This window comes from Punica granatum, chromosome 5, assembly GCF_007655135.1.
Source record: "Punica granatum isolate Tunisia-2019 chromosome 5, ASM765513v2, whole genome shotgun sequence".
NCBI lineage: Eukaryota > Viridiplantae > Streptophyta > Magnoliopsida > Myrtales > Lythraceae > Punica > Punica granatum.
In genome coordinates, this window is record NC_045131.1 from 7,508,452 (window position 1) to 7,527,183 (window position 18,732).

The 18,732-nt window shown below is 39.2% G+C and overlaps 3 protein-coding genes across 3 annotated transcripts; all 3 read right to left on the reverse strand.

Moving 5' to 3' along the window:
- Positions 1 to 1,249: 1,249 nt before the first annotated feature.
- Positions 1,250 to 2,075, reverse strand: LOC116207087 (non-specific lipid-transfer protein 1-like). Its single transcript, XM_031539948.1, has 2 exons — positions 1,632 to 2,075; positions 1,250 to 1,516 (listed from the first exon to the last, which is right to left on the reverse strand). The coding sequence occupies exons 1-2, from the start codon at positions 1,985 to 1,987 to the stop codon at positions 1,507 to 1,509; spliced, it is 366 nt and encodes a 121-aa protein (XP_031395808.1). The 5' UTR covers positions 1,988 to 2,075; the 3' UTR covers positions 1,250 to 1,506.
- Positions 2,076 to 3,555: 1,480 nt separating this feature from the next.
- Positions 3,556 to 7,965, reverse strand: LOC116207980 (non-specific lipid-transfer protein 1-like). The gene is made up of 4 exons (XM_031541132.1): positions 7,870 to 7,965; positions 7,198 to 7,464; positions 4,457 to 4,533; positions 3,556 to 4,360 (listed from the first exon to the last, which is right to left on the reverse strand). Exons 1-4 carry the CDS (start codon positions 7,963 to 7,965, stop codon positions 4,351 to 4,353), a joined length of 450 nt encoding a protein of 149 aa, XP_031396992.1. The 3' UTR covers positions 3,556 to 4,350.
- A 3,222-nt stretch (positions 7,966 to 11,187) lies between these two features.
- Positions 11,188 to 11,953, reverse strand: LOC116209163 (non-specific lipid-transfer protein 1-like). The gene is made up of 2 exons (XM_031542722.1): positions 11,539 to 11,953; positions 11,188 to 11,445 (listed from the first exon to the last, which is right to left on the reverse strand). The coding sequence occupies exons 1-2, from the start codon at positions 11,889 to 11,891 to the stop codon at positions 11,436 to 11,438; spliced, it is 363 nt and encodes a 120-aa protein (XP_031398582.1). The 5' UTR covers positions 11,892 to 11,953; the 3' UTR covers positions 11,188 to 11,435.
- Between the last annotated feature and the right edge of the window lie 6,779 nt (positions 11,954 to 18,732).

An 18,732-nucleotide genomic window follows, 5' to 3' on the forward strand; every position in this document is an offset into this window, starting at 1 on the left:
AAGGAGCACGTAGGTAATCACGAGATAATGAAAGAAATGAACCAAACATAAGTTTATTTTTCGGATTTTAACAATGGAAAATATATCAGTAAATACGTTGAAGTTTATTAAAAAGAGCTTACCAACAATAATTTTTGTTTGAGCTTACCATCCTGCAGTTGTTGGTCGGGACTGGCCATCCAAACCAAAGGGAAATTCATTGATGATCCAGTGTTACTGTTGTAGGATGAGCTTCCCGTTCCCCATATTTACAAATTGCAAAGACCAGGCCTGAATTTATACAATGTTACATGGTTTATATATGGCATGTGAAAATGAAACCTATATTTTAACATAGTGAAATAAATAAATATATATAGAAAGTCTACCGTAAAAACAAACATATATAGAATGCTTTTTAATTTCAGTAGTCGCGACTATCCTGATATGCTTCGGTTGTAGGTCTAACTAAACATGAATTGACTACATGAAAGATCCGCTGCATATTAGATTTTAAGACGGTCGATAGGATGATAACTTATCGTAGCTTTAGTCGTGCTTGACCTTTTTCACTTGTAGAAGGACCCCAGTAAAGAATAGCTCAAAACTCATGTGGACAAATTGTGTGCTACTTGGCCTTTTTATTATAATTTCATTATTTTGTGTCTGAAGAGATCAAGTTTGAGTTAGATTAATTACGGAATATCGATCAATAGTGAAACGCTCCTGGAGAAGGGGAAATAGATCCGTTGGTACATTGACATTCTAATAACCATTTATTTCCTTTTCAACTCTTTAGTCTTTACCAGCTGGTCTACCGTGTGCCTGCGGTCGGGAAAAAAGAAAAAAAAGGCCGAGCCTCGGGTAAACAAAATCAAACTGGATGAGAGAACTGTATTACGACGTAATTGCCTAATAATTTTACAAATCTTCTGATATCGGTCTGCTGGACATAAGGTTCTTGGTAAGATAAAGCTGTAGTTATAGTAATTTATAGAGATCTTCATTCACCGATGATTCTTCCGAACTAGCAGCTCTGCTTAAGCTAGCTTATACATATGCATGACTACTCGTGCATCAATAATTATGGTGAGCACTTCACTTAGCATGCATGTCGAAACTGTGTCTTTCTCTATTCGATGTGCGATCAATAGTGAATTAAAATAATCGAGTAGCTACAGCTAGAAAGCTGCGTGGCGGTTTAGTTCATTATATGCATGAAGCTGGAAAACGAAGCAAACGTGCTTGCAGTATTGAGATATATTGCACGTGAAATAAATATCGTAAAATCTATTATTATAATTTATAATTAGGGTTCTTCAACGGCAGTGAGTCCGAAGAGAAGTCGATTTGAGTCGAAACAACACGAAAAATGCATAAATCCGGAAAATAATACACGCATGTTCCTCTCCATGGAAGAAGCCTCTTTTATTTAGATAGAGAGTTCGAGCGGCGTAGATCGTACTATTGCATGCATCTTTAACGGAGCCGAGGTTCTTATTAATTTTCTGGTCTCCGCGTCGGTCTTCACTTCACACTGTTCAAGATGAACAACAGAGAAAATCTTGTTAATATTCCTATTCATATCGTAAGACATTATGTGCACGCAAGTTCTAATAACTCGCAATCGATAAGATAAGTTTGGTCAAAACCTGTTGCAGTCGGTGCTAAGGCTGAGCTTGAAAGGAATGTTCACCCGGCACTTCCCTGGGATGCCCGCAACGACCCCGTAATTGATACCAGAGATGCTGCCGGCGATTGCCTTTAGGCACTTGCAGGCAGTTTGGCGGTCGGGTGTGGTTCTGGCAGCGTCATTCAACGACCGGATCCCTGAGCAGCAGGCCGCCGTTGGGGCACCCCCGGTGCTCCGAGCGTAGGGAATGCAAGGGGACACCGACTGCGTGACCTGGCCGCATGTGATGGCGGATTCCGCCATGGTGGCCGCGACCACCATGCAGAGCAGAAATACTGGGACGAGTTTGTTAAGGAATGTTGTGCTCGCCATCATTTCTTAATCCTTCTTTAATTATAACAGAGGATTGGTCTTTCTTGATAATAATTTATGTATAAATTAACCGATGTATTGGATGTGCATGGACTATACAAGGATTGGGGAGGTTATATATATATAGGGAAAGATCAGTCACTGAGCATGTGAAACGTGGCAGTGGTGGGGACACAGTCCCAGGAACATGAGCATATGGTTCGAGGGTCCCGCGGCAGTTGAGGAACAATTATTACCACCACTGCACTGGACACTTTCACTCTTTAGTAGGATCATCAGCATATGCACGATGTAGTGAAAGCCGATCGCCCCAAATTTAGTGTAGTTGTATCGATTTTTTTTTAGCGTGAGTTCATCGATCATGACCAGGAAGAGAATATCGATCCTTTAGTTGTAGTCCATCTAAATTAAGCATCGAGATCAAGTTCTTCCTCTCTCAGTGCTACTGCAGTTTATTACCACGAGCTACATTTTGATTTTGTAATAAAAAACATCTCTCTTATAATGATAAATCAGTGATTTCTTATGCCATGTCAATTAGAATATGCGGAATATGCAAATCGGTGTATATGCGATGTGATCAATACTTTGTAATTGCGAGAGAAGGATATGTACGTATATCTGAAGATTAATCTTCCTTGATATTTCACGTGCTAGCTATCTAGGAACGTGAAAATTGTACCTCTAGGCACATGAATTGCATATATACGACGCAGCGAGTCATGTGCATATGTGTAGGCGATGCAGGTGCAATAACTCAAGTGAAGATGATACCTCGTGTTATGTTTCTACAGAAAAGGACCGAGACCACATGTGCTATCACACACTTTTACTACATCTATGCATTGAAGCATTCAAGTCCTCGGAACTTTTATGGATGATATTGAAAGATCGAATGTTAGAGGATTGCATATTCGAACTTGAGAAGGAGATGGATGGCCTGATGCTGGAGCTGAAAGAGCAGCAACTCTCTGGCTAAATATCGAAGGACAAGAATGCTCTAAATTCAGAGTTGGGTCGAATGAGTAAATGGATAGAGTGCTATGAACCCAATTAATTATCACGGAAGAAGAAGTGGATGACTTGAGAAGAGAGAGAGCCGCGCCTTCTGTCCGGTGAAGGTATAGATGGCGGAGGAGTATGAGTCTCCAGTCCCCACCAGATCTCATAATAGGGTTAGTTTTCTCCCCTTCATCCCATATCACATGCGATGCTGCTGATTATATTTTTATGTTAGGAAAGTGAATCAATTTATTATTCGGAAGTTTGTGCCATAATATGATAATATCGATTGCCGCTCATGCTCCATATTTCATATGCATCGATCTTCAGGACGTACCTTTTGAAAGATGCAAAGGAGAGACAAGGTTATTGTATGTTAGAGGGTAGTTAAATTAATGTTATGTATCTACCAAAAAAAATTACATGTCATGTCGATCATCATCATGTTGGAGGACACCTAGCACAGTTGCCCAAAAAATAACCAAGATGAAATATTCGAGTAAACATCTGAATTAAGAGGCTAACTGTCACGAATGAACATTGGAATCTACTCTTAATTTCTCCAGGGGATGGCTTGTAGGACATCCTATTTTTGGCTGAAATCTGAACAATGCTGGATCCTTGCTAATCGGTCAGCCGTTCATCCTTTGTCGTTAAAAAAGAAGTGCAGAACAATATGAATGGGGAGCCAGTGCGTCGAGATCTTTCTAGCTTCTGGGACGAACACAGCCCTCGGCCTATCAGTACAAAAATTGTTTCTCAGTTGCTGGGTTCTGTGATCAAAATTGAGGAATGGATTAGGCCAATGAATGAGGCCGAATGCTTGGCTGTTTTGATATCTCCTTCGTCATTGGCCAGTGACACATCGACTCCAGGGGCCAACTTATGATCAGAAATGAGAATAGAGGCACAGCGATTGAGGTGCGTAGAAGCAGCCATCGAGCAGAGCAGCTGATGGAACGTGGGGGTAGAGGTGCCGTGATACCCACTTCGATTTTTATTTTTCTCAGAAAATCTAAATCGAAACTGAAACAAGATGTTTGTTTTGAGTCATTGACATGAGCACATAAGCAAGTATAGCTATATTTGATGGACTGCAGGGGAACCGAATGGCTGTGCCTCAATTCACAAATTCTCCTTCTAGACACCATACATGTAAGTCAATCGCGAGTTTATATTCTAAAAATCTGTTGATACCGTGGGTTCTTTTACAGCAGAGAGTCCGACAAGTAGTCGACTCGAGTTGAAACAGAATCTGGAAGATAAGACATGCATGCCTCTCTATATAGAAAGAAGCCTCTTTTACTGATAGAACCACGCTGTCGTACTAAATGCAGCATTTTTTACGCTCTGACTGATATTCTTCACTTCACTCTGTATAACAAACACAACAGCGTATAGTTCGAAAATCTTGTCAGTGTGCTTGAAAATGCGAACGAAGACTCATTAGCAAGTTCGATGTAGAAAAACCTGCTGCAGTCGGTTGACGGGCAGATCTTGTATGGAACCCTGACACCACACTTGCCGGGCAGCTTGATACCAGAAAGCTGCCCGCAATCGCCTTATAGTTCCTGCTATCCAGGATCAAGAGGCTAAAAATGTCGGCCATTTCCTCTTTAGTTTCTGCTATCCTGCTGGACCTTCTCCTTAACGACTGGCAGATTCAAGTGATTCGTACGAACGGAGAAGATAATATCTGTGGCTCGCTTGAATATCCTTGGAGATTCATCATGGATTGCATGTCTTTTGGTTCCCCAGAGTCATGCAAACTTGCTTTACTTAGCAGCGAATTTTTATTGAGGCCTCCAGATCCTGCAGTTTCTGTATACATAATGAAGTTTCTTTGAGCGTCGGCCCTGTTCATTACCAAAGAAAAATGCACCAAGTCCCATCGGAGCCAGGCTACAACAAGATCCAGTTCAATTGACCATCTTAAATCTAACCTGCCCAATAGGCCAGTAGCTGATCTTTCTTATTGTAGTTAAGTCATGTTTAGTTGGACTTACAAATGGAGGATATCAGGTTGACAGACGGAAGCTTCACGTTCACATTCCATAATAATTTGGACCAAATAACATTGTACAAGATTCCATGCTTTGAGTTGGCATTTGCAATTAGTGAATAGGGAATGGAACGCTCATCCTACAACACTACTATATTGGGTCATCGTCGATTTCCCTTCAGCTGAATGGCGCCTTGACGTACAAATGCTGGCCGCTAAGCTCGGCACAAAAATTACTGTTTGTGATTCCTTTTTAATAAACTTATATTATTATTACTGACGTTTGCTCTAATATAATCCAAAAAATAAATTTATTTTCGGTCTATTTGTTCACCATTTTGTATTTCCCTACGGTCATATTTTAGCTAAAAGGATAGGGGAACTTCATGACCATTGGGAGGCCACTCGAAAGCCATCATCTAAACCTTCCAAGCCATCTTCATGACTACCTTGAAGGGCCTAGAGGATGGTTTTTGAGAGGCATCTGAGTGGTCATGAAGTTCCCCTGCCTTTTGAGCTATAAAAGATGCGTAAGGAATCACAAAAATAATGAAAGAAATGGACCAAAAATGATTAAGTTTATTTTTTCGATTAGAAGAAAGAAAATATCAGTAATATGGAGTTTATCAAAAAGAACTTACCAACGGTAATTTTTGTTTGAGCTTACCAGCCAGCTGTTGTTTGTCAGGACTCAGGAGGCCATCCAAGCCGACGGGAAATGGATTGATGATCCAATGGTACTTTTGTAGGATGAGCTTCCTATTCCCTATCCACAAATTGTAAAGACGACCAAGTCCAAGCATGGAATTTATACCATTGTATTTGGTTCAAATATGAAAAATGATAATGAAACCTACATTTAACACAGTGAAACAAACATATATATATATATATCGAATGCTTCTTAATTTCAGTAGTCGCGATCGTGACTATCCTGATATGCTCTGTCTGTTTATACATGTCCTATTAAACATGACTTAACTACATGAAAGATCAGCTATGACCTATTTGGGCAGATTAGATTTCAAGATGGTCGATACTCAATAGGACGGTAACTTATTGTATTTCTCTAGTAATACTTCACCTTTTCACTAGTAGAACGACCCCCCTAAAAAATAGCTCAAAACTCATGGACGAATTGTTATAATTATTGACTTCATTTTTCTGTGCATGAAGAGATCATGCACATTTTAATTAGATTGATTATGAAATATCGATCAATAGTGAAATGCTCCTGGAGAAGGGAAATGAGATCAGTTGGTACATTGACATTCTGATAACCATTTATTTCCTCTTCGTGTGCCTCTGGTCGAAAAAAAAGAAATAAATAAAACGATTATGCTAACATTAACGGGAACTGCTGGCTGAGGCTCGGTTAAACAAAATAAAACCGGATACATGAGAGAACTGTATTATGACATATTGCCTAATAATTCCCCAAAATCTTCTAATATCGGACTGCTGGACATAAGGTCCTTGGTATTTATCGAAATCTTCATTCTACCGCCTATTCTTCCAAACTAGAGGCTTTGTTAATTAAGCCAGCTTATACATATGCATGCCTGACTACTCGTGCATCAATAATTACTGCGAGTACTTCACTTGGCATGCACGCATGTTGAAACCGTGCTCTTTCTCTAGTCAAGATGGGATCGATAGTAAGATACTTGCCTAGCTATAGCTTGCTAGAAAGCTGTGAGGCAGTTCAATTCATTATATGCATGGAAAACGAAGCAAACTTACTTGTAGGTATTGAGATATATTTCACATGAAGTATATATATCGCAAAATCTGTTATTATCATTTATAATTAGGGTTCTTCAATGGCAGTCTAATGAGAAGTCGACTTGAGTTGAAACAACCCGAGAAATGCATAAATTTGGAAAGTAATACATGCATGCCTCTCCATGGAAGAAGCCTCTTTATATTCGATATACGGGAGAGTTTGAGCAACGTCGATTGTACTAATGCATGCATCTTTAATGGAGCCAAGGTTACTATTATCTTTCAGGTCTCCACGCGGGTCTTCATTTCACACTGTACAAAGATAAGCAAAGAGAAACTCTTGTTAATTTGCCTATTTATCATGTCATACGACATTATATGCATGCAAGTTCTAATAAATCACAATCGATAAGATGCAGTCAGTGCTAAGGCTGAGCTTGAAAGGAATGGTGACATCGCACTTCCCTGGGATACCCGCAACAACGCCATAATTGATACCGGATATGCTACCGGCGATTGCCTTTAGGCACTTGCAGGCAGTTTGGTGGTCGGGTGTGGTTTTGGTGGCGTCATTCAATGACTGGATTCCCGAGCAGCAGGCTGCCGTTGGGGCAACCCCGGCGCCCTGAGCATAGGGAACACAAGGGGACGCCGACTGCGTGACCTGGCCACATGTGATGGTGGATTCCGCCACGGTGACCGTGACCACCATGCAGAGCAGCAATGCTGGGGCGAGTTTGTTAAGGAATGTCTGTGCTCGCCATCATTTCTTAATCCTTCTTTAATTATAACAGACAATTAATTGGTCTTTCTTGATGATTTATGTATAAACTAACTGATTGGGTGTGCATGAACTGTACAAGGATCGGGGGATTATATAGAGAAGATCAGTCATTGAGCATGTGATACGTGGCATTGGTGGGACACAGTACGAGGAACATGAAGATATGGTTTTTAGGGTGTTACATTGTACATCCATTATGATGTCAATTTTTCACTTTCAAGCATCTTAATTGAGTGTTACACATTCAAATGAGCGAAAAAATGCACCCAATATGTGCTCATGGTTTGACGGTCGGATGGCAGTTGAAGAACAATTGTTACTTTCTTTTGACAAATCTCTACTCTGATTGGCCCAAAGACGGAAAATTGTTACCGTTCTTCTGCAGGTTCGATCGCTATAGCATCCACGATCTAGTAAAAGCTGATGACCTCTGCAATTTCTTAAAAGAGATGAAATAGTCAAATCCATTGAAGTAGTTACGTCAATTTTCAATAGCGTCAGTTCACAGTCGCCAGAAAGAAAATATCAATCATTAATTAGTCGTTGTCGACCATTTAGAGCATCGAAAAATCAAGTTCTTTCTCTCAATGCTACTATATGTGATATGATTGATGCCCTGCGATAATGTGAGATATATGTATCTGATGATTAATCTTCCTTGATATTTTCACGTGCTAGCTATGAGTGTGAAAATGGTACCTCTAGGCGAATGAGTTGCATATATACGACAATAGCAACTCACGTGCCATATAGACATAGGCGACCTAGCTAGAGATTCATGTGAAGATGATACCTCGTGTTATAGAGCTATAGAAAAAGGACCAATTGCCAAAGAGAAAATATTCAATAAGTATTACTTATTGACTTTATATGAGTAAGTACCAATCAAAATTTTTATAAGTGAAAATCAGTGAGCTCATTATGGGGTCAATTTTTCACTTTCAAGTATTTTTATTGGGTATTACACATCCAAGTGGATGAGCAATACCCATCCAATATTTGGTCATTTCTAAATGTGCTATCGTTTACTCTCATTTCGTTATCTTTAGGGTTAATAATCGAAACAAAAAATTCTAAACTTTTCACATTTTAACATTTTAGCATGAACTTTTTTTTAACCAATCAAATCACAAACTATTGATTTGATTATAATGTTAGCACATCGTCAATATCTCTGTTAATTTTAACCGGAATTGCTGACATGTACATGACGGTGTCACGTAGCTCATGATGATTGGTCGAGTGAGTCTCACATTTTATAAAAATAAAAAATATTTTGAAAATATAAAAAAATAACAAAAAAGAAAAAAAATAAAAGATAGCTCGCGGAAAGTGAGGAGGAGGGAAGTGGTCGGCGGTGGGGGCCTCCACCCACCCCCCCCAAAAAAAATTCGGAATAAAAAAATGCCCATAGTCGGAGACAGGCGATGACAAAGGTCGCTGGCAGCCCCAAATGGGGAGATAGTTGTTGGCGTCGAGGCTCCTACTGTCGGCCACCTCCCCTCGTCCTAATTTCGGCCTTTTTTTGTTATTTTTTTAAATGTGGCACCGTTGGTTAAAATTAACGGAGATATTGACGGTGTGCTAATATTGTCATCAAATCGGTAGTCTGTGATTTAATTAGCTAAAGAAAAATCTTTGTGCTAAAATCGTTAAAATGGGTAATTTGTGATAACAAATGTACGTACCTGTCACACACTTTCACTTCATCTATGTATTGAAGCATTCCGGTCGTTAGAACTTTTATGGTTGACACTGAAAATTCGGAACTAAGAGGAATATCACGTAGTCGAAGTTGAGGAGGAGATAGATGGCCTGAGGCTGGAGTACTTGAAAAAGCAGCAACTGATCCGATCAGATATTGAAAGAGGAGAATGCAGAGCAGAATAAAGAAGAGGATCACTTCAGAAGAGAAAACCGGGCCTTCTTATCATCCAACGACGTTCATCAACTCGAGAAACTGCTGTCTGGTGACGATGTATATCGATGGCAGAGAAGGAACATGAGTCTCCAGTCTCCACCAGCTCTCGTAAAAGGGTTAGTTTTCTCCCCGTCATGCTGCTGATTTCGTTTTTTTGTTCAGAGACAGGATCCATCGTTTGGAAGTTTGTGCCGTAATATCGATTGCCACCGATGTTCCGTATTCGTTATGTATCTTCACGACTAACCTTCGTGAGAGATGCAAAGGGGAGGTAAGTTTACCAGTACTGCAGTTTGTTAGTGGGTAACTAATTAAATTACATGATCTTATAAGTGGACACATATCATGACCCATACTAAAAGTAACCAAGATGAAATATTCGAGTCTTGCTGCGAGTAAACATCGGAATGGACTCTTTGTCCAGGGGATGGCCAGTAGGACATCCAATTCTTGGCTGAAATCCGAACAATGCTGGCCAGATCCTTGCTAAGCAGCCGTTCATCCTTCGTCGTAAGAAAAGTACTAAAAGAAAAATATGGGGGGTTAGGCATCATCGAGACCTTTCGAGCTTGTGGAAAAATATTAATTGGCCGAGTATCCAAATATTGGTTGGAAATCATATTCACTTTCAAGCATTCTGATTGAGTATTATACAACCAAATTACTGAATAATACTCACCGAATATTTGCTCATAACTTTTGGGATCAACATAGGTATCAGTACAAAAATAGTTTGTGTGCTCAAAACTGAGGAAAAGATTAGGCCATGACAGGTGTAATCATTGTACCAGTGCAATCACATTTTTAACCATTAGACGATCAATTATTTATTTTTTATTGGTTAATAATTACAATCCAATGGTACAAAAAATGATTGCCCTAAAAAATTGTGTTTGCACCATAGAACATCGTCCAAGGCATATTTGGAGGCTCAAATTTGGTCCCCTTTGTCATAAAAAGGTTTGAGACTGAATGCTCGGATGTTTTGATATCTATATCCTTCACAATCTCCCTATTCTGAGCCTCGTTTGTTTCGATTACAAAATCCGAAGAAAATTGAGATTTTTACTTTCGGTCCTTACACTTCTGGCCAGTGACACAGCTACTCCAAGGGCCGGGCCAACCAACCTCCGATCAGAAATCTCTCGGGAATGAGAACAGAGACAGAGAGAAGAGGTAGAAGCAGCCATCGAGCAGAGCAGCTGATGGAATGTAGGCGTACAGGAGACGTAGTTTCTACTTTGGTTTACATTTTTCCCATCAGAAATCGGAACCGAAGCTGAAACGAGATATTAGTTTTAGTCATTGATGTGAGCACGTAAGCACATAGCCGTATATGCTAGATGAAAGGGGAACCGAATGGATGTGCCTGATTAATTCATAAAAATCCAACTGGATGAGAGAACCGATCGTGTATTACGTTGTATATATATTGCCTACAGAATCACGCAGAAGCACTATATTTGTTCATACAAATCTCATGTACGATCATTCGCAGTTCGAGAGTACAAATGTTCTTTGATCAGTTCAACTGAAGAGATGGATGATTAACTCATTCCTACTCCTTTTAGACACCACAAGTCGATCATGAATCAGGCTCGTCAGCAACACAAGCTGCTTTTGTCACATAATTAAGTACCATGCGTTGTTGCAGTCAGGGAAAATCTTCACCAATTTAACAGCGTTTCATAATCTGTTTAGAAAGGAGGCAGTTTCACTGTATGAAGCCACCAAGTATGAAGCTACCAAGCCGGACATGAAAGCAAAAGTACGCGCATGACAAATATTGAAAATTACTGCCCATGATTTTTTGAAAATCTGTTACTATCAGGGTTCTTTTACAACAGAGTCCGACGAAAAGTCTTCTGGAGTCGAAAACAACACTAGAAATGCAAAAATCTGGAACATAAGACATTCATGCTTGCCTCTCCGTACGGAAGAAAGCCTCATTTATTTATAGAACCAGCTATGTCGCCGTCGTACTAAAAGCTTCTTTTCCGGCTCCAACTGATATTCTTCACTTTACTCTGTATAACAAACACAACAACGTAGATAGAAAATCTTGTCAGTGGGCATGAATACGCATACGAAGACTAATAAATAAGTTTTATGAAAACTACCTGCTGCAGTCAGTTGAGGGGCTGATCTTGTATGGAATGCTGACGCCACACTTCCCGGGCAAGGCACCGACCCTGCCGTAGTTGATACCGGTGATGCTGCGGGCAATCACCTTCAGGCAATTGCAGGCGGTTTGGCGGTCAGGGGTGGTTTTGGCGGCATTATTCAGCGATCGGACACCTGAGCAGCAGGCCGCCGACGGGGCAGCAACCACGCCCCGAGCGTAGGGAATGCAGGGGGTCAGCGAGCTCGTGACCTGGCCGCACGTGACGGCGGATTCCACCACACTAGCCGCCACCACCATGCAGAGGAATAATGCCGGGACGAGGTTGTTAAGGAATCTCTTGCTCGCCATTGTTTTGCTCTTTTTTTTTTACCTTCAATTACGATAACTAGTGTATGATTGGGTGAGGATGGACTATGAAGTGGGAGGGGATTATATACGAAAAATTAGCTGCTGAGAACATGACACGTGGCAGCGGTGGGACATACTCTCAAGAACGTATAATGATGGGAGTTTTGGGTGGCAGTTGAGGGCGGCTTGATTTAATGCTATGATTGCGATGAACAATTATTACATCGTATCGACATCCTCTTACCATATGATATGGACCCCAAAGAGTCCAATGGACTAATACTTTACCATGCGATACACGTCCTATAGTGAAACCGAATCGGTTTCTGAACCCTTCAAAAATACGATCGAGATCCAACAATGAAGCTTCTACGTACATGAACTTTTATAGCACGAATAGGAGAATGAAACATTGATTTGGAACTGTCAAGAAAATAATAGGACTAATCCATTAAATTCTTTTTCTCGGACATCACTTTTCTAGGTCATTACCATATTGTGAGCTACATGTGTACAGTCACGTACGTTGTACACTCTTTGCACAATAAATCGGTTGTTTCTTGTACCATGAGATATAGAGGACGAAGTGTGGAAAAATAGAGAAGAGTATGCATTTCATTGGCAGCTCGCAATACAGATATATGCATACTTGGCAGTTCTTACGCGCTTAGTACCTGCATCAATATATCTAATTAGAAAATCACGATCTTAATTTAATAGGTCTTGTGACCCCACTAATTTTGAATGGATGAACACTGGAATAGATATTTTATTTATAAATAAAGAAATTTAAAAATATTAAAATTTGAAATAAATAAATGAATAAATAAGCGGTCTCGCTGATTTTAAGCGAACAAACTTTACTTGCAGTACAAAAATTCGAAATTCATTGAGTGATCATTGTCCATTCAAAGTCCAAGAATAGGCTAGGGTAATCTGGAGTTTCGCGAAAATGAAATCATGAAAAATTTTAACGTCATAAATAAAAAGAGGTTATATAAATTTGGTAAAAAAATTGAAATAAGTTTGTATACATAAATGAAGGAATTACTAAATATATTAAGATTTAAAATAAATAAAAAAACAAATAAATATATAAATAAATAAATAAATAGTTCCACAAATTTTAGGTTAATGAATTTTATCTATGAGCTTGAAATTCGTTAACGTTATGTTTTGGTGGTTGGAGTAAAAGGTGGGATAGAATTTTGAAAATCCTTATCATATGTTTGGGATTCACTAATATTAGGACTGGGTTTGGTTTAAGCTAGGCAGAGTATTAAGAAAATTAACCTATTAAAGAGGTGAGATAAATGCATATTGAAAATATGATTTATATTTAAAAGATCAAAATGCCCATGACGTGTCTTCAAATTTTCCTAGCATGTCACTTTAAAGGGTTAAGGGGGCTGATCAGGGAAGGTGGCAGTTGAAGGGCCAACACCGACCGCCATAACCCGGCAAGGTTGCTAGCAGTCTCAATGGTTGCCATAGGTTTTAAAAAAAAGAGTAAAAAAGAAAAACATAAAGAAGAGAGATGAGTTTGGGAATGTGGTGGCTAGGCTTCAGGCACCGCCATTCCAGTTGAGGTTGCTGATCACCTCGATTGGCGCGGAGTTGGTCGGCATCGTACCACCACAGTCTTGATTTCTGCTCTCTATTCTAGGCTCCTTTTATAAATATATAATTATGGGAGGCTCGATCGAGGTCGTCGGCGACCTCGTCGGACCGATAGTCACCAACGTCAGGCAACCACCACCCCCTTAGGTTTGTTTATCTCTTCTTCTCTTTTTTTTTCTCTAAAAAATTTCAGATTTAAAATAATTTTTTATTTAAAAAATTATTAGAAATTTTAAGAATAATTATTTATGGGCATATTTGTCATTCCCCTTTCATTATCTAATCCCAAACCTTGGTATGCCTAAAAGACTTTATTAGTATTTCATCCTACCCTAATCTCTATCCCTAACCCACCAACCACATGCAATAGGTCGACATAGTATTGTATTTTACCGAAAAAAAAATTGGACATCTTGCTGAAATATTTTTTTTTTTTTAAAAGTAAAGATAAAAGAGGGTGGGTTTAGGCCAGGGAAAACCACCCCAGTCGCTCTATATGCAATCAAAGAGAGAAAATTTACAATAAGAGAGTTTTATCATCTTAGGAAATTGATCTGACTCGAATTGAATTAGTTGGAATTTATTGAATTTCAAGTATCAGTGTGAAACAAAGACTTGATTTAAGTACAATTAGTTCAATACAAGCAGTACTTTGCAATTATGTGATAGAACATGTTTTGGGAAACGAATGCACACATATATTGTACTAGTAGGGTTATCAGTGCAATGCACGGGAAATAAATAAATAAAATTATGCACAGTATATATATATATATATATATGATGGAAAACACATATTACTTACTTCAAAGTTAAATTATATTTCAATTTAATACAATCATTATAAAATATCTGAAAATTTTGACAATTCAATATTTTTATTAAAAATACATTATGTATTTTTCGATCGACCCTTATTATGCCATTATATTGATACATTTTATCCATAATATTGTTTGATTATTTAAATTCTATAAGGAACCATCCCTATTTAAACACTTTATAAATTGACCTATAAGATTAAATTAAGAACCATTATATTAAATTACATTACATTATATTATATTATTATTTTATGATATTATTTTACATTATTATTACTTACTTACTTCATGATCAAAAAATATTTGTATTTATATTAATTTATTTGTATTTTAAAAAAAAAATAAAAAAGAAATTTAAGAGTATGCAAACAAACGTACTCTTTACAAGAATTTTTGAAATATTTTCGATATATATATATATATATATGAAAAATGATATCTCTGCGCACTTGGGCTGCACATATACGATATAACGCGTAGTAGAGTTTTATGCATCCATAGGACATGACCGATTGTCAAACGTCATATATAGTCCCCTTGATCTATGTAATCAACCTGCCGATGTCACATTTAGCACATAGTACCAAAAGTTAACTCATGGTTCCACACGTGACGACCTATCACTTGAATAAAATTAAGGAGAAAATATATGTGTCGGCCAATTGCATTTTCAGGTACATCTCTATGAATTCCTCCACCGTAACTTACACATATAGATTCTGGCCTAATATGCATGTCGCATTCCATACATATATACATGTAATTTTTTTTTTGTGAAAATGTACGAATTTTTTATATAGTTATATATATATATATATATATATATATATTCCGCCTACTAAATGCTCTTTCTCCGCAGTCCAGTGATTTCGAATTCGATTGGATGGTGGGGCTTCATTTTGTGGAAGAATTCAACCCCAAATGAGTGGCATCGACGGACAAGATGTAAGCCTGCCCATTATTACGCATGCCGATGTCTAACTACTTTTTTTCGCTGAATAATGTCTATGTCTAACTACTTTGATTTGGTCAAGATTGATGAGGAAATTAATTTGGTATCAATAGTGATTCGAGTTTTGTTGATGAAGAAAATTTACGTTGGAAGATTTTATCCTTTAATGGGCCGACTCGGTATGACTGGATTAATCGGAATCTGTTAAACTTCCGAATACCAATGAGTACCGAAAAAAGTGGAGATGACCATTTTGTTAGGCCAGCAGGCACATACCGTGGAATCAACCAGAAATTCAATCTACGACCTAATTCCAATTTTTTTCTTGTGTATTTTGGTATCTGGAAACTCATGGTCTCAACTAATTCGGTTTGGGTTGGATCGGTCCACTAATGGGTAAAGCTATCACAGCGTAGATTTTTTTTCCATTCACAATACTCGAATCCAGAATCTTATTTAAGGAGAATAAACGATAAACCCGAGTTGATCACTAAATTATAATTTAAAAATTGTTTTGTTATGGTTCTGCGACATTCTCCACACAAAGAAGATGCCTTTTCGTCTGAAAAGTATCTGTTGAATATGAGGTTTTAAAAATGTAATTTCATAGCTTCGCTGCAATGAGAACATAAACTAGAATTTTGGGAAGCTCGTTTATCGGAAAGTAGAGTAAATTACGGCGTAATGTCTCCCATTATAGCTTTACAACTCCCATTAGGGTGATTGATGAAGAGGAGGATACAACACCCACTTCCCGTACAGAACGAGGGCACCGATATTTTGCATGGTGATGGGAAGATTCTGGCTCTAAGCTAGGGTGGATTTTGATCATCGACGTGAAATTCCAACATAGTATCCCAACATTGACATTTCTAACTGCAGTAGATCCCTCGTCGGACCATCAATGGGTTGACGATATGGCTTATTTGGTTTACAAATGTGATTTTAAAATCACAACTTTAATCTAATTCTACCAACAACAAAACAAAATAACTCATACAAAGTTAAAGAGTGTGCCCCATTTATACAATTCTTTTTCCACAACAAAACAAAATAACTCATACAAAGTCAAAGGATGGGCTCCATTTATACTATTCTTTTTCAAAATTAAAATATAATTTTAAAATTTTATTTTGAAACCAAATGCAGCATCAAATTCCAATCGGGTTCTTTCGGGCTGATATTCATATATGAACTTCTAGGTGCGGGTAACTGATAAAAAATTCAAGCCGATCGAATTAAAAATCCTGGCTGAGTCTGGGTTTATTATATCATTACTTATAGCCCAGAAAAACCTGTGTACTACATATAGACAGGACTCGCTACCTGCCTAGCTGGCCCATACAAATCTAAGGAAATTCTCTATGCCATTCCCTTCTATTCTGATCACTTACCAAATATGACACTCTAATCTGATGGTTATCGTCTAAATATAGATGTTTTTGCATCGAATAGCGAATTTCAAACCATTTGAATATGTACTAACTCCATGGGCCTCCTTTTCTCTTTGTTACCGGGAAAAAAAAATTCAATTTGAACATGTGAATAGAAGCAGTTGATCAATGAAAATATACTTCATTCGTATTTTGAGAGTTAAATGCACTTTGCCTCCCAACTTTTGAGATCAGTTTGGGTTTACCTCATGATTTTCAAATTTTTGCAGAGTCCCTCTCAGTCTTACGGAAAATAAGCAAGGTGTCACCTCAACCAAACTCATATCAATAGTCCGGCCAAAATATGACACATGTCATATTAAAATGGATAAAATTGTTAATTGATTACCTGCAACTTAAAGGGGGGGAAAAAAAAGAACACTTGAATTTGGGAATTAGGGAACGATCTTCCTCCACGGGCTGCCTTGCTCAATCTGCTGACAGTATTCGGAGGATGAAAAATTCTCGAGCTGTCAATACCCGAGGAAGAACTTGCAACTCTTCATACATCTGCAGTGAGAGGGGCAAACGTTTAATGAGACATATCTTCTCCGAAAAGAATTATAATCCCTTGTCGACGACTTCAATAACCAATTAGAAGTTACAAGGAACCATAGTGACTCCCTAGCATCGGAGATGATATCACCCCAAAAAAAAATGTACTAGTTGTTTTTATCATCAGCGCATTATTGTTTCTCAGGTTGTCCTTTGGGAGGTCCGAGCTTTCACCCTAGTATTTCGACGCGTCCCAAAATGTGTGTCTATATATGTACATATAGGACGTTTAATGAGTTATCGACCATCTAACTAAAAATAGTGGTCAATATATTGGAAAACCTTCATAGATTGATATTCTAGCAGGAGGATATTCGAGCATGCGCTCGTTACAAGGCCGATCCAACTAGTAAAAGCAAAGAAACAGACCAATCCCAATATTACTTTCATTAAGAAGTGTACATAATCCCATTCTCGAAGAAGTATTAGAGGGATCAAAAGGATCAACCATTTTATTCTCCGCGCATGCATGCATGCTTCTCGTTGTACTACTATTACAACCATTGATCATGTCGTAGAACGTCTGATCTCCTCAGAAACAGCTTCACTTGACTCTGCAAAATGTAAAGCAAAATAGAAATTCATGTTTATCCAACTACGTGACAATCATATAATTGTACGTGCATGAATATATATTAATAGGCCCGGACCTAGGACCGACAAGCCTCCCCCCTCTCGTCGGGTCTGGGCCCTTCTCCATGTCTAGGCCAGCCGGGTATGGGCTTGAGGACCACCCCTCCAATCTCTTCAAGTTTGGGCCCAACTAGCCTCCCCCCTTCTCGCGGGGTCTGGGTCGCTATGTCAAGGCATGATGAGCCTCCCCTCTTCTTGCTGGGTCTGAGCTCGCCGGTCTGGGCCCGTCGGGTCTAGGTCCGACGAGCCTCCATTGTTCTCGTCGGGTCTAGGATCTTTTCGCTGGGTGTCTAGGCTTGACTAGTCTCCCCCTTCTCGCCGAGTCTGGGCTCAACAGGTCTAGGCTCGCCGGTTGGGTCTAGGTCCGACGAGCCTCCATTGTTCTCGTCGGGTCTGGGAACTTTTCGCTGGGTGTCTAGGCCTGACTAGCCTCCCCCTTCTCGCCGAGTCTGGGCTTGACAGGTCTAGCCAGGTCTGGGCCGGCCGAGTCGAGGCCCAAGGAGCCTCGCCCTTTCTCGCAAGGTTTCAGCCCGCAGGGTCTAGGCCCAACTAGTATCTCCCCTTCTCACTTCGTCCGGACTCAACGAGCCTCCCCCCTTCTAGTCGGGTTTGGGCCTGACGAGCCTCACCTTTCTCGCCGACTCTAGGCCCACTAGGTCTAAGCCTGCCGGGTCTAAGCCTGCCGGGTCTAAGCCCTGCGAGCCTCACCTTGAAAGTTTATTTACTTGTGCGTATAAATGTTGGTAGAAAATAGAGAAATATATTAAATAACAATCGTGCATTGAGAACATCCGAGATGGGAAATTTTACTTTTCACGAACCCG